This window comes from Schizosaccharomyces japonicus, assembly GCF_000149845.2.
Source record: "Schizosaccharomyces japonicus yFS275 unplaced genomic scaffold supercont5.1, whole genome shotgun sequence".
NCBI classification, from domain to species: domain Eukaryota; kingdom Fungi; phylum Ascomycota; class Schizosaccharomycetes; order Schizosaccharomycetales; family Schizosaccharomycetaceae; genus Schizosaccharomyces; species Schizosaccharomyces japonicus.
Genome location: NW_011627860.1, coordinates 350,247 through 364,834, shown reverse-complemented (window position 1 = coordinate 364,834; position 14,588 = coordinate 350,247). Strand labels below are relative to the sequence as shown.

At 44.0% G+C, this 14,588-nt stretch overlaps 9 protein-coding genes across 9 annotated transcripts; 5 read left to right on the top strand and 4 right to left on the bottom strand.

The window, feature by feature from the left end:
* Position 1: 1 nt before the first annotated feature.
* Positions 2-988, top strand: SJAG_02268 (phospholipase; the record flags this gene model as incomplete). Its single annotated transcript, XM_002173442.1, has 5 exons — positions 2-74; positions 149-233; positions 278-325; positions 417-562; positions 666-988. 5 exons carry the CDS (start codon positions 2-4, stop codon positions 986-988), a joined length of 675 nt encoding a protein of 224 aa, XP_002173478.1.
* A 379-nt stretch (positions 989-1,367) lies between these two features.
* On the top strand, positions 1,368-3,083 carry SJAG_02267 (RecA family ATPase Dmc1). The gene is made up of 2 exons (XM_002173441.2): positions 1,368-1,594; positions 1,651-3,083. Exons 1-2 carry the CDS (start codon positions 1,510-1,512, stop codon positions 2,574-2,576), a joined length of 1,011 nt encoding a protein of 336 aa, XP_002173477.2. The 5' UTR covers positions 1,368-1,509; the 3' UTR covers positions 2,577-3,083.
* Positions 3,017-4,696, top strand: SJAG_02266 (14-3-3 family protein Rad24). Its single transcript, XM_002173440.2, has 2 exons — positions 3,017-3,163; positions 3,281-4,696. The coding sequence occupies exons 1-2, from the start codon at positions 3,094-3,096 to the stop codon at positions 4,042-4,044; spliced, it is 834 nt and encodes a 277-aa protein (XP_002173476.1). The 5' UTR covers positions 3,017-3,093; the 3' UTR covers positions 4,045-4,696.
* SJAG_02264 (cornichon family protein Erv14) lies at positions 4,612-7,203 on the bottom strand. Its single transcript, XM_002173438.2, has 3 exons — positions 7,039-7,203; positions 6,940-6,991; positions 4,612-6,845 (listed from the first exon to the last, which is right to left on the bottom strand). The coding sequence occupies exons 1-3, from the start codon at positions 7,074-7,076 to the stop codon at positions 6,525-6,527; spliced, it is 411 nt and encodes a 136-aa protein (XP_002173474.1). The 5' UTR covers positions 7,077-7,203; the 3' UTR covers positions 4,612-6,524.
* On the top strand, positions 4,768-6,236 carry SJAG_02265 (inheritance GTPase; the record flags this gene model as incomplete). The annotated part of the gene is made up of 2 exons (XM_002173439.1): positions 4,768-6,185; positions 6,221-6,236. The coding sequence occupies 2 exons, from the start codon at positions 4,768-4,770 to the stop codon at positions 6,234-6,236; spliced, it is 1,434 nt and encodes a 477-aa protein (XP_002173475.1).
* SJAG_02263 (cofactor for methionyl-and glutamyl-tRNA synthetase) lies at positions 7,146-8,598 on the bottom strand. The gene has a single exon (XM_002173437.2). The coding sequence runs from the start codon at positions 8,530-8,532 to the stop codon at positions 7,321-7,323; it is 1,212 nt and encodes a 403-aa protein (XP_002173473.1). The 5' UTR covers positions 8,533-8,598; the 3' UTR covers positions 7,146-7,320.
* Positions 8,599-9,003: 405 nt separating this feature from the next.
* On the top strand, positions 9,004-11,653 carry SJAG_02262 (hypothetical protein). Its single transcript, XM_002173436.2, has one exon. It carries the CDS (start codon positions 9,308-9,310, stop codon positions 10,019-10,021), a length of 714 nt encoding a protein of 237 aa, XP_002173472.1. The 5' UTR covers positions 9,004-9,307; the 3' UTR covers positions 10,022-11,653.
* Positions 9,885-11,625, bottom strand: SJAG_02261 (adenine DNA glycosylase Myh1). Its single transcript, XM_002173435.2, has 2 exons — positions 10,943-11,625; positions 9,885-10,889 (listed from the first exon to the last, which is right to left on the bottom strand). Exons 1-2 carry the CDS (start codon positions 11,524-11,526, stop codon positions 10,061-10,063), a joined length of 1,413 nt encoding a protein of 470 aa, XP_002173471.1. The 5' UTR covers positions 11,527-11,625; the 3' UTR covers positions 9,885-10,060.
* On the bottom strand, positions 11,580-13,682 carry SJAG_02260 (aspartic protease Sxa1). Its single transcript, XM_002173434.2, has one exon. The coding sequence runs from the start codon at positions 13,597-13,599 to the stop codon at positions 11,977-11,979; it is 1,623 nt and encodes a 540-aa protein (XP_002173470.1). The 5' UTR covers positions 13,600-13,682; the 3' UTR covers positions 11,580-11,976.
* Positions 13,683-14,588: the final 906 nt, after the last annotated feature.

Genomic DNA, 14,588 nt, shown 5'->3' with positions numbered 1-14,588 from the left:
AATGGCTTCCAAACTTTCTTCTGTGATAATCCCCTCAGTGCAAAAGCACACGGCTACTGTTATTTTTCTCCATGGTACGTCAGGTGGAGCAGCCAAAAAAACTACACTTGATACGTGGGTTTAGAGCGACAGTTGCTGATCAAAATAGGGCTCGGCGACAGTGGACAGGGATGGTCCTTTTTGGCTCAAGAATGGTCCCATTTGAAACACATTAAATGGATCTTCCCCAATGCGTAAGTTTCCCGGCTGTTTACCACTATTTCTGCTAATCCTGCAGCCCACTTGCCCCCGTTACGGTAAATGGAGGAATGTGCATGCCTTCTTGGTAAGTAGTCATTTCTAAGCGAAAGTGAACCATACTCCTGCTTTTCCTTTTGATATTCTTCACTCTTATATCCTTGTCTAACATTGTGGAGGTATGACATTTATTCCTTTACTGCACTGGATAAGGAAGACGAGGAAGGAATGATGCGCTCTCGTAATTACGTTCAAGGACTTATTGAGGCTGAAATGAAGGATGGCATTCCGAGCGAGCGTATACTGCTGGGTGGATTCTCCCAAGGTATGTTTTATTATCGGTTGCATCCTTCAATCGCTGTAACGCTTTTTGTGGCGCTTCTGGTGCTTTATGGCAACGACTTGTTAACCCTTTTACGCGTCAATAGGCTGTATGATTTCGTTCCTTGCTGGATTGACTTTTCCTAAAACATTGGCCGGTCTTGCTTGTCTTTCGGGCTTTTTGCCAATTCCAGAGACGCTGAAACGTTTATTCAGAGACGAAGCAAAGAAGACTCCTATATTCCTTGCCTACCAGTCCTATGACCCTGTAATTCCCTCTGCTCTCAGTGCCGCAGCCGCGAAGACTCTTGACTCTTCCTTTGGCTGTAACGTTTCCAGCAAATGCTATGATGGTTTTGAGCATGGTTTAACCCCACTTTCCTTCAAAGACCTCGGAACGTTTGTCGAAACCGTAATCGGTAAACCTTAACCAAATTCTCCGTATCTATCGAGACAAGCTTACAATTCCCTAACTCAATCCACTGAAAAATAATATTAATTTTCCCCAACCTTTCCATAAACACTGACGATACACCTTCCTTTGCGGTCTGCTTCACTAAATATCTATAGCGTAATTTAATGAAACTCAACACAAACACTCACACCTCTTTCTTCGCTACATACCGACGGACATGTATTACGTCACGCGCTAAACGCAATTTCCATCGCGAAAGGGCGTGTAAGGAAAAGTGCAATGGGCGCGTCTTCGAATTGGCAAAATAACAAAAGCATATAGTTCGTTAATTTAATGCCAAAATAGAACACGGATTCTGTAAATGGAAGTTCGAGTTTTTGCGACGCGTGTTTCACGATCCCAACTTTTGGGATCAGCAGTATATAAAGAACTCGTTGAGCCTACGATTCTGTGTATAACATATCAGGACACCTGTCATTCAACAGATTAATTGCTGTACATATATACATAAAGCGTGTCTTTGAATTGTTTCAAAGATGGAAAGCACAATGACCGAAGTTGAGTATGATGAAGGAGAGGAACAACTTTCCTTCAGTGATATTGAGGAATTAACGGCTCAGGGTATGCTAGATACACATATCTATAATGAAAAGAAAAGTACTAACTTTTCTTCGAAGGCATTGGTATGACAGACATTATCCGTCTGAAACAAGCAGGCATCTGTACTGTCCAAGGTGTACAGATGTCGACAAAGCGATTTCTCTTAAAGATTAAAGGCTTCAGTGAAGCTAAAGTTGATAAGCTAAAAGAAGCCGCCAGCAAGCTTTGTCCTGCAAACTTTGCAACAGCAATGGAGATCAGTCAAAGCAGGAAACGCGTGTGGAGCATTTCAACCGGTTCAAAAGCATTCGACGCCATGCTAGGAGGTGGTGTTCAATCGATGAGCATCACCGAAGTATTTGGTGAATTTCGATGCGGTAAAACGCAAATGAGTCATACACTTTGTGTTACGGCACAACTGCCAAGAGAGATGGGCGGTGCCGAAGGAAAGGTGGCCTTTATTGACACAGAAGGCACATTTCGACCTGATCGTATCCGCGCAATTGCAGAACGATTTGGTGTGGATGCTGACCAAGCAATGGAAAATATAATTGTAAGTCGGGCTTACAATTCAGAACAACAAATGGACTACATCACAAAACTTGCAACTATTTTTGCCGAAGACGGCAGATACAGACTGCTCATTGTTGACTCCATTATGGCACTCTTTCGAGTCGATTTCTCAGGACGAGGAGAATTGTCAGAGCGGCAACAAAAGCTCAATATCATGCTAGCGCGATTGAATCATATTTCCGAAGAGTTCAATGTTGCTGTCTTCGTAACCAATCAAGTCCAAGCGGACCCCGGTGCTGCATTGATGTTTGCGTCCAACGACCGTAAACCCGTCGGTGGTCATGTTATGGCACATGCCAGTGCGACACGAATCCTACTAAGAAAAGGTCGAGGGGAAGAACGTGTCGCCAAATTAAACGACTCGCCCGACATGCCAGAAGCCGAATGCAGTTATGTGATCACTTCTGGCGGAATTGCCGATGCTAGCTAAGTCGCGCATAAAAAAAAAAGCACATATGTTGGATACTACGAGAAGTTCAAGCCCACGGTTTTTGTGCTTCCACTTGTCGGCACCCCCCACATATACAGCTGCTGCATTGAATATTTTGTGTTATCTTTCGGCCACATAATTGCCATCTAAGGAAAAACTAAATAGGAAATCTTTTGTTAGGCAGTCTCAGAAAAGAATGATCACGGGCTCGTTAACACTACACGGACTCGGTGCCAGGGTTCAGAACGATCCATGTGCAAAAGATGCTTCGCTACCAATGATTACTTGTCGGCTTGAGTGTATCGCAGGGCGCATCATCATCCGCCCGACAGCCCCGTCTGTAGCGGACCAGATGTCCTCTGGTGCTTCGAAAAGCACGAGGGGCTTTACTTACACCACCTGGGGTATAGCGCGGTACTTCGTGGCTGCGCTAGCATCCAAAAGAACAGTCCCGGCAGCACACTCTCACACTTGTAAAGTGCCAACCACACACTCTCAGTATACAACTTTATTCTAAATGTCTACGACCAGTCGCGAAGATGCCGTTTACTTGGCCAAGCTTGCTGAGCAAGCTGAGCGTTACGAGGGTAAGTTTTTCAGCGGGAAATGATGTTTTCTTTGTGCATTGGCAAAGAAATGCTTAGGACTGCAACGGCAGTCGTTCCTGTGAAATCTCGTATGATTGTATTAACAACAAAATAAAGGTATGGTGGAAAGCATGAAGAGTGTTGCCTCCATGGACCAAGAGTTGACGGTTGAGGAGCGCAATTTGCTCTCCGTTGCCTACAAAAACGTCATTGGTGCTCGCCGGGCCTCTTGGCGCATCGTCTCTTCCATTGAGCAAAAGGAAGAGAGCAAGGGCAATGCTACCCAGGTAGAGCTTATCAAGGAGTACAGAAGTAAGATTGAGAACGAGTTGGACACGATTTGCCATGACATCCTTGACGTTTTGGAGAAGCACTTGATCCCCAACGCTGCTTCCGCCGAGTCCAAGGTGTTTTATTACAAAATGAAGGGTGACTATTACCGTTACCTTGCCGAGTTCTCCACCAGCGAAAAACGTCAACAAGCTGCTGACGAGTCTCTCGCTGGCTACAAGGTTGCATCTGAGATCGCTTTGGCTGAGCTTGCACCCACTCATCCTATCCGTTTGGGTCTTGCACTCAACTTCTCTGTGTTCTACTACGAAATCCTCAACTCTCCTGACCGTGCCTGTCACTTGGCTAAGCAAGCCTTTGACGAGGCTATTTCCGAGCTTGACAGTTTGTCGGAAGAGTCCTACAAGGATTCCACTCTCATTATGCAATTGCTTCGCGACAATTTGACGTTGTGGACGTCAGATGCCGAGTACAATGCTCCTGCCGCTGCTGCCGCCCCTGCTAACGAACCCTACCAACAAGGTGCCGCTGCTGCTCCTGCCGAGGCTACCGAGCAAGAGCCTGCTGCTGCTGCCCCCACCAATGCCTAGACTGCATACAAAGAAAGAAATATTCTAACCTTCATTATCCCACATCCGTTGGATTGTTTCTCTTGTACTTGATCGGTCTAATGGCTCTCACCCTGTGACCCAATGTTTCTATTCCATCTTTTATTCTTTCTAGTTGAGTTTACATTACGTCCCTCGACCGATACGAGGAAGCGCGACGGCAATTCATGGTAACGCATCACCACCACCTATCACAACTTTACATAGCATCCGTACCAAAGATGGCGGCTAAACGATGTCTAAGAATGGTAACGCGGTGGTGGTCTTGTGATCGCTTATGTCGATACGCGCTTTGATGCGATCCGGCAACCCTCCGCCACTTGTTCTGCGAGGCGGGGTGCTGTCGATCGGGGGTCGTCCGGAGTAGTAGTAGTTTTCATCATCACATGCATGGCCGTAACGAAACGAGTGGGATGATAGTTACTGTATGCGAGTGATGGAGGTCCTTCGGTGCACTGTTCGCTATGGGTGTACCGACAGATCCGCAAGGGTTCGTCATAGGGGCATTACGAATGTGTTTACGAAAAATATCCTTTGCACCAATGACACCAGCCCATAGGATCGCGGTGATGTGACAGAGGAGGAGAAGAAATAGTGATATTTTATGAGAAACAGCGAAATTTAACGAGCGTGATCGAGCTACAGAAAACTCTCGAATTACACCGCATCTGTACAGATCTGTGTGTGCGAGAGCGTTTGAGTGGCATGCACGAGATACTCTCATTTGCGTTTGGAGGAAAATCCAACTTCGTGTCGACACATTTTTGGAATGCTCAAGAGAAGTATCTTGACCAAGGCAATGATGCTCAGATCGATAGAGAGGTAGCTTTCTTCGAACGTAAAACAAACAATATTGGAGGTGATGTTGTCTTTCATCCCCGCACGCTCATATACGATGACAGAGATGCTTTTGGCACGACGATTAAAAACTCTAAGCTTTTACAACCAGATATAGTCGAAAACAACAACAACATTGACATATTCGGATACGCAAAGAACGACAACAGAAAGACAGGTGAAGGCCCTGAGGACGTCAACACCTGGTCAGGAAAAACAGTCTGCGTTGAAGCTCCTCCACTTCCATTGCACCCATATCAAGCTTGGCTAGACCAAGAAACAGACCCAGCGCAGGCGAACAATGGCATTACCAACAAAGCCGACATTGATTTGAACGCTTGTACAAGTTGGTCTGATTTTCACAGGCTGTACTATGACCCACGGTCTTTACAACCACTCAAGCTGCCAACAGGGTTTGCCGATTGTTCAACAAACTCCTTCATCACGGGACAGGACGCGTTTCAACAAAAGAATGCCGATAGTGACGAACATTATGTTTGGGATACGGCCATTCGTCCATTGCTTGAGGATTGCGATATGATCCAAGGTTTTCAACTGTCATTGGATGTGTGCTCCGCTTGGTCTGGCTATGCTTCCTCCTACATACGTGGTATCCAGGATGAACTGGAGGATGAGCGAATTCCATTGTGGATATTTGGAATTCGTGAACAGCGTACTGTTATGCAAGAAACGAAGCAGCACTTTATGAATGAAGCTTTGTTCATGGCAAGCACGGCAGACGCATATTCAAAATATGTACCAATTTGTGTAGATACAACGGCCCAAAGTATATGGCACACGTCTGCTTTTGCCAGTGTTGCACTAGAGACATTTACCCTTCCAACCCGTTTAACACGAGAAAAAAGAGTGCAGATGAGTGACATTGAGAGGGTCGTTTCTCTTACCCGATCTTCCAAACTATTCGGAATGGATGCAATTGTGCTAGGTACGAAGAAGGCTTCTATAATCCAGAGATGGGACGTCTCATGGGGTTCGGGTACCGCACTACCGAATACACTGGCTCCTGTGTATCAATGCTTCCGTGGAACGAACATGGAAGAAGTTAACAGTTTGCTTGCACCAAAATCAATGCCTTCGGGACCTTCGCTGCAACTTGACAAACCAGCGTTTCCTGCAGATGTAAATACGCTTCCTGAAGAGCTGAAAAAGGTTCACGGTGTCGCTGTGTCCACCAGCGGAGGACCCATCGGCTACGACAGTGACACCGAAGAGACATTCAACTCTAATTCGAATTCTTTTCTCGAAAAAGATCACCGTGGAGCAATGTACGTGAAACAGCTCAAAGCATCACTTCCACCAGTGCATCCGTCGTTTGATCACGATGAAGTACTGGAGTTGCGAGAAACGTTGGAAGGCATGTAAATGACAATATCAACCAACTTGGCAACGAATAAACAAAATTCCCTTATGTGATAGAAAATGCAGAAGCTTTTCAGTAAAATGATTGTAGATAAAAAGTTAATTTTACCGCAACACGGCGGGACGTTCCATTACAAAAATATCGGGTGTTTTTTTTTTCACCAAAATATCGTTCTTCGTACCTCTTTTTGTCTGCAAGAGTAAAAAATTCCGCCATTTTGAATTCTATAATGAAGCAAGCTTGCTTACTCTTCTTGAATCAAACTTTTGATCATGCAGTAAAGAAGAACGAAGAAAAGAATAAGGTAGTGGGCAATCTTTACAAAGGTGTCACGCTTGTAACGGTTCAATTGCCGGAAAATTTCGGTAGCATCAAGAATATGAGTCTTGTTAATTACACTTCGTACATTCCAAATGAGTAAAGGAAGGTTCAAAATAGTAAGCATCCATTGGCCTGTGAGTGCAAAAAGGATAGTCATAGTAGAATGACTCATGAGTTCGGGAGCAACCAAACGATTCAGTTTATTGCACAAATCGATGGGGTTGATGTAATCCATTTCAAGATCCTTTTAAATGGCGTTAGTAAACGATTGAGAGGGTGTGAACATGAACACGGGAGCTTTTCTCTTAAGCAAGCAATTGTTCTTTCAAAGGACATACACTAAACATGATGATGAAGAAGATTTGAATGAGCAGGTTAGCACCATTCAGCCTACGGCGGATTGTTAGAAGAACGTTGACGAGTGGATTTCCACATACAAGATGCCCAAAATGAGGACCAGCGATGCAAACGACATGTTGGCTTTAGGTAAGATTAAGCTCGCTAGCGAATAAAGCTTAATGTAAGTTTCATGGAGCACCCATAAACTCACCACCAAAAACGGGTCCACACATTAAATACGAAGAAAAGCAATTGAAGGAAAGGCTATCTGGAGTGTGTGACAGACTTTTCTTTGAATTAGGTTTTTATTAACGTGGCTTTTCGAAATATTGAGTCACGGTTAATTCTACAAAATTGTATGCCTGGATATCAAACTTCGTCTAGTTCAAAGAACCGTTAAGGATGGTTTGAGCCTTGCAGAAACCAAGTTCCTTCTTACCCTTAACGAAGAGCTTGTGGAGACCAGCCTCGTCATTGTAACCACAGACCAAGTCGTTACCACTAGTGAAGTGAGGTTGAACAGCTTCGAAGATTTTCTTTTTAGGGTTCAATTGCTTCTCAGGCTCACGGTCCTCGAAACCTTCGAACACAAGACGGTCGCCAGCCTCAGCACCCTCAGGAGGCAAGACAAACTCAACCTTAGAGTGGTCTGGTGTAGAGGCGCACAAGACCATGGCTTGAGACTTGACACTACGCATGTTGACGGGCTTAAGATTGGCAACAACAACCACCTTGCGTTGTTGCATTTCCTCCAAAGGAACATATCTAACCAAACCACTGCAAACGGTACGGGGTCCCTCGGCATCACCGCAGTGAATGGTGGAGACGTACAAACTGTCAGCGTTAGGATGCTTGATAGCCTTCTCAATGAATCCAACACGGAGGTCAATCATAGAGGGAACAGGGGGCTCAGGAGCAGCAGCCTCCTTTGGCTTTTTGGGTTCCTTGGCCTTCTTCTCCTTCTTTTCCTTCTTCTTGTTTGCCTTGTTTTCACCATTCTTGGCACCACCTTCACTCTGAGGTTTCTTCTCCTTCTTCTCCTTCTTCTCCTTCTTTTCACCAGCCTTACCAGCAGCAGCAGGCTCCTTGGCACCCTTCTTGTCCTTCTTGTCCTTCTTGACAATGGCGGGGCGTTGAATCTTGGGAGCGTTCAAGTCAATTTCCACAGTGTCGAGGCCAACAGCGGTGGCTGCGGCGACAACGGACTCTTGATGTTGAATAAAGTCAAACCATCTGCAGACGTTGTTCAACTTGTAACCCTCCTTGGCCGACAGACTGGCAACGGTTTCGTGAAGACGGGCATACAACAGCAAGTCAGCAAGAGTGAAATCAACATCTTGACCAACAAAAGTTGTGGAGCGAACAAGCTCGTTAACTTGCTCCAGAAGATCATGGGACTCGACGATGGGAGAGAAGACCTTGGTAGTCCACTCAAGGATTTGGGCTTTTTCAAATTCGTTGGAACCCAACAAAGCAGCATTCGTTTCGGAAGCTGCTTGCAAAACATGAGAAACTGGAAGCTCCAAAACTTCCTCAGGGACGTCCTGAGAACCCTTCAAGTATTGGGAAATGAATTTCAACGCTGTTGCCATTTGTATGTGTTGGTGAAGGTTAGGATGTGAGGAATTGTTGTAAGCAGTGGTCACTCTGAACGAAAAAAATTCAAGAATGATAAGGCTTGAATTAAAAGATAAAGCGGTATATGAAGACGGGAACTGCAAGGGTTTTGTGGGAGTGCATTTTGAAGGAAATGGGCGTCTAGACCAAGAATCAGTTGTATAGTTATGTTTCAGTTATCAGGAGGCTGTGCGAGTGTACATATGATCCGAGTGTTAAATGCAACGAGTAACTGAACACTTTCCTTCAGATGCCTCTTCGTTGCTGGTCTCATGGAAGCAAATAGTACTTTTTGTAATCCGTGTCCTTTATTAAATAATAATAAAAATAAAAAAGAAAAAAAGAAAAAAGCTCACCGGCAATAAATGAAACAGATCATGTCATTCGTTTTCCTTTCATATAACTCAAGCGCTTTCGATCCGTTCTACTTCTGTTCTGTTTATTCTTCTTATAGTAGTTTCTAACGACAAACCTTAATAACTTTAACACTAATAAACTTATCTTTGATAACCACCATTTTTCACACTCCTTCGTAAAACAGAAGAAAGGGATAGTAAATGGTATATACGTATCTGTGCACGAAAGTTGTAACCCTGCTGCTTTTTTGCATTGTCTAAAAACGGGATCTTTTTCCCGTTCTTTTTCTTTATTTATTTCTCCGACAGTAGCATCCATCACTAAACAAGGTCTCAACATCCAGTAGTTCTTTGGAACGAAGCTGCCTCAGTGTTTCTTCAACGAATAAGAAGAATGAGCAATGGACTTCTCAAGCAAGCATTTCGTGAGCGAGGAATTTATTTGAATGAAGCATGGGTCCAAGCAGTTGTTCGTCATAGAGCAGCTCAAGGACAATCAATGCAGCCACAGATGAATGATGTTATGCCTTTTTTTCTAGCCTCAGACATACGTGCTTCAACAACAAATGAGGGTGCGGCTTCTGTGTCTGTTGCGGATGAACATGGTAAAACACTTACTGGTTTCACACTTGTTCAAGTTGTGCGCGTTGAAGAAATAGGAAAGAGTATAATCTCTCAAATTGAGTACCTGAACCAATGGGAAGAGCGGAAACGTTTAAAAGGACAACAGATCATTCGTCTAGTTCATGAGGGAAACGAGGAAGAAGACAAAGACACCACTGATTTAGATGACAGCGGTGTTGGTGAAGCCCAAGATGCGCTGAAGGGCGCAAAAGAGTTTAAGTCTATTTGTAAGGTCATTCTTGAAGATGCCCAAGGGCAGCGGTTCTATGGACTGGAAATAAAACCAGTACATGGCATCTGGCTCGGGATGGCTTTAGGAACAAAAATGCTTATTACGAATGCTCGCATTCATCGAGGTGTTTGTCTTCTCACACCCGCATCTACGAGAATTCTTGGAGGTGAGATTGCACTGTGGAATAATGATTATTTCCCAACAAAGTTACGCGAAGAGCTCAAGGCCAAACTTCAAACTTCACATAAGTAATGTCCTTAAAAATTACATTCTAAAATTACAGTACAGCTTCTACACCGCCTTTTCTTTCATTTGAGAAAACGCAGGTAATAACAGTGTTCGACGATGGTCTTTCAAACTCGATACCTTGCGTTTCCTAAGCTCAAGCGCAGCTCTATAGTTTTTAAGACCAAGCTCGCACATACCAACGTGCTCCAAGTCGCTCTGGGAAATCCAATAAAACTCTTTTTGCACTTGAAGTTTCTGGTCGGCGAGAACATAAAACACATGGCTCGTTTTATGGATGTGAGTGAATATATGCGTTGATCGACCGCACGATTGATACTTTTTTATATACTGACGATTTTCCGAAGATATCCAACTTGAAAGTGCATTGTCAAATGCAAGTTGCATATCTTTTGGCCAAGGATCTTCGCCAATTTCAACTGTAGGAAGGTCCCACAAGCCAGCTAGTAGTCCGCCTGTTGGGCGTTTACGTATAAGGAAATATTTCTCGTCCGTTTCTGAGTTTTGACTCTGAAACACCACAACAATGGCTCTCTCTATTCGTTGCTTCACTTTTGGCGGCCGCAGTGGATAACGAGATTGAATCCAAATTTCTGCACTTGTATAGGGCGGATCCGGTTCACACAGTGAGCATATCTCACATGTATTTTTACTAATGCTCTGGTGTGATTGACAAATGATGTCTTCAACGTCTCGTACACTATTATCCGTTTGCTCAATTGCTATCTTTTCTTGGTAAGCTTTACAAATATTAGAAACGGGGCAACCGGGACAGTTAAATGTTTGTGGTGTGCAAGTGACAGCACCTAATTCCATTAGCGCTTGATTAAAATTGCCTGGAAAGTTCGGATCTACTAACAAGTTTGCCATTTGCCTAATATCATACATTAGCTGTGGGTGTTCAATAGCACCACGCGTCTTACGTACCAAACGAAAGCATTAGGTTTGCCTTTCGTAACGTTACAATGCAAGGCGAGCAACCGACTTAAAACCCTCTGAACATTACCATCCACAACTCCCGTAGGGATTCCCCAAGCGATACTTAGGACCGCCCCAGCAGTGTAAGGACCTACACCAGGGACATTTTTAGCCAGTCGTTCTGGAGACGTTGGAATCTCCTCGGCTGGTAGTACTGCTAAGTATTTACAGGCACTGTGAAGTCGTTTGCATCTGCCGTAAAATCCCATCCCGGACCATAGAGGCATTACCTCAGTATCGTAGTCTGCTTGGGCACAGTGAAGAATGGTAGGGAGAGTTTTCATCCATTTGTCGTAGTATCGTTTTACTGTCTCCACACGAGTTTGTTGCAGCATGATTTCCGAGACTAGCACCTCATAGAATCTTTGCACAGCTAATTTTTTACGGTCATCTGGGTCATCTTTCTGAGGAGGTTTATATGGGTCCTTACGCCAAGGGAGGTTCCTTTTCGTATTCTCGTAAAAATCTAACAATTGTTTACGGAAGGACTTGACTTCCGCATCAGACAACAAGTGATAACAGTTGTTATGCATGTAACTATACTGATGAGATTGTTTTACGTTTAGTCTCGTATACTACAGACTCTATGACCGAGTAATTAGACCACAACTATTGGCGGTAGTAAATTTTGTTCCATCCATATTCACACCTATGAACGTCACCGTACCAATAATAATTCAGAAATGGAGAGGATCTATTTAATGAAATTTTAAAACATAACATAAAAAGAGAAATAGGCTAAATCACTAGCAGCTTCACTTGAAGCATTAGGTGTCATTTGATAAATAGAAACGAAAAAAAAAAAGAGTGCTTCAAACCAACACGAGACTCTGTGCCCGCAACTCAGTGCAAAGGCACCATGATCTTTGTAAACGAGAGTTAAACTTCCTTCTTGCTAGCCGTCAACAGCATGCAAAACAACGATGTGTTATAATGCTTAATTGATCCCCGTTCCTGCATTTGTGAGGTCAAATTATAATTGATTAGGCCATAACAAGGCAGGAAAGAAGAAGAACTGCACCAACCACACCAAAACGGAAGCCATAAGAAACTGCACCGCTACCAGTAGCGGTGGTATGAGTAGTAGCAGTTAAAGGAGAAGTGTACGTAGTGTGAACAGCAGAAGTGGTGACACCAACTTGCGAAGTAGCAGTCGCTTCGGGCTCACCAGATCCACTAGAGAGGACATCCACCGAGCTAACATAAGTATGAGAAGCATAGGTGGTGCTGAACGTGGTCGAAACAATAGAGCTAACAGCACTTGCAATATCAATAACGTTGGAAGAGGTTGAGTTTTGAATGGAAGCAAGACCAATCAATTGAGCATCCCAGTCATAGACAGTGTATACTTGTCTCAAGAAGTATTGACCCAAGATGTAAGTGTCCGTTGTGGGAATGAAGGCAAGGTAGCAGATACCTTGGCCCTGGGAGTTGTCACGGTAGAACACCATGTCGTTAACGGAAATGTTAAAGGAGGCGTTATTGTTGAATTGGAAAGTGATCGTGTCTTCATCACTAATGGAATCACACAACACATAGGCGTAAGAACTTGTGTCAAGAATGCCTCCATAGGCATTAACGATAGCCTCCAAAGCATCGGAAGGAATGTACACAAGAGTAGTGCCACTATCGAGAATGATAATGTCATTGATGGAGACGGAAGTGGAGATGGTGTTGCGCTTCTGGAAGTTGCTAAGAGCACTGTTCGAAGTTGTAGAAGTAGTGTTCGCAGTGTTGATGGACATAGAGGCGATTTTGACTCCGTAATAAGAGTTACTGCCACTGTTCGAAATGCTCAACCAGTGCATATCACCGGTGTACTTATCGGTGTCATAACCACCGATAACGAGCTCACCGCCAGCGGAGTCCAAAGAAAGACTGAAAGCAGTGGAAGTAACAATTCCGGCAGTCTTCAGTTGCTCCAAGAGAGTCGGAGCAGCAAAGTCCACCAAGCGGTTAGTATCGCTAATACCATAGATAGAGATGGGGGGAGACAGACCGAGGATACCTCCGGTGACGGGGACGTCCTCGCTAACAAATTCACGTGTACCAAGGCCGAACTCAAAGTTGTTTAAACTGAGTCCTCCAATGTCAAGCTCATCGACAACATTGAAACCGACAACGGTAGTGTTGTCACCGTATGTGCTGAGGAAACCAACCACGCTTGAGTTTGTAACCTCAAGCGTGGTACTGGTGTAGTTGTAGCATTGATATGTACCGCAAACACCTTCACGAAGAGCGGACGTGTTCAACCCATCAGTGTACGACAAACCAACCTCACTAGTATTAAAGCTAGTGACGTTAGAAGCAGTGATCCATGTGTAAGGACTACCAGTATCCATAACCAAGGAATACTGCTTAGAAGGGTTACCGATCGTAAGATTGGTAAAGTAACTTCCACTTCTGTCAAAAGTAGAATTAATTACTGGAAACTGTTCTGCACGTTTTCTGTTGCTGACATCGAGAACGAACTCGGGATCCTCCTCGGCACGGCCCAGAGAAAACGAAACTACAGGCTTGCCATTAACACGCTTGTAGACGGGACCTGCATTAACATATGCAGCCCCGAGAATACTTCCAAGTACTAATCCTAATAAAGAATGCATATTTCGCTGTTCAGAAGGGCACAATTTGGCTCGTACCGAAGCAACGAAAAGGAAAGTGTTGGGAGATGGAAGGTGAGTGGGAGCAGGACAGCCGTCATTTGTACTACTATGGTGTCTTGCGTCATAGGTAGTTTATTGCGCATTTTCGATCGCTTCACGTCATGGTTAGCCAACTTGGAACGAAGAAGACCCGAATTAAGCTTTTATTACAACGCGCTACGCGATGCGGTGGGCTTTTAATGGTCGGAAAATAGTAGAGTAGACGTGATATGAATTAGTATATGTTATCGTTACGGAGAAGTAATATAGTATATTATAGCTAGTTCTGAGGACTTAGCAGTATGTTCTTTCGGTGATTTTTTTGATATCAACAATTCTTGGGGATAAGGACGCGAAGGAACAAAAGAGATAGCTCTTGAACGAAAGCAATTGTACTGATGTTTCATTGTTTAAAAGAACAGACGATACTCCTTAATCATTGTCACGGCGAAAGGGATGGATGTATTGTGAATTATCTGTATAGGGGTACGACAGAGTGAATATTGAGTACTTTTCGCCCTCGGCTTCGAACATTGCCGACCATTAGTGCATTTTAGAATGAACAAGCCGCTTGATGGAGCACTGAGGGAATAAACCGAGCAGTGGTTACTCGTAGTTCCCGCTAGCGCTCAAGTGTGTATTTCGTGGGTTTCCTATTTCGCTTCGGCGAAAGAGGAAATCCACGAATCCTGTAGCGTTTATGTGGGTCGTTAGCAAGATCATAATTGCAAGTTCTTCATCTGTACTTTACTTTCTTAAGAAGTTCGGTTAGTAACTTAAGCCGTATAAAGAGAAGTAGAGCATTGTCAGTATATACAATAGCATTTGGTAATGTGCGACATCTATTTTTTTAGTAAAGCACGTTCGTACACATTGAACGTATTTATAGAGGCTATTCTTTACCCTAAAAAATTAACCGTCTTATTTACGAATTACATTCTTAGTTGTAA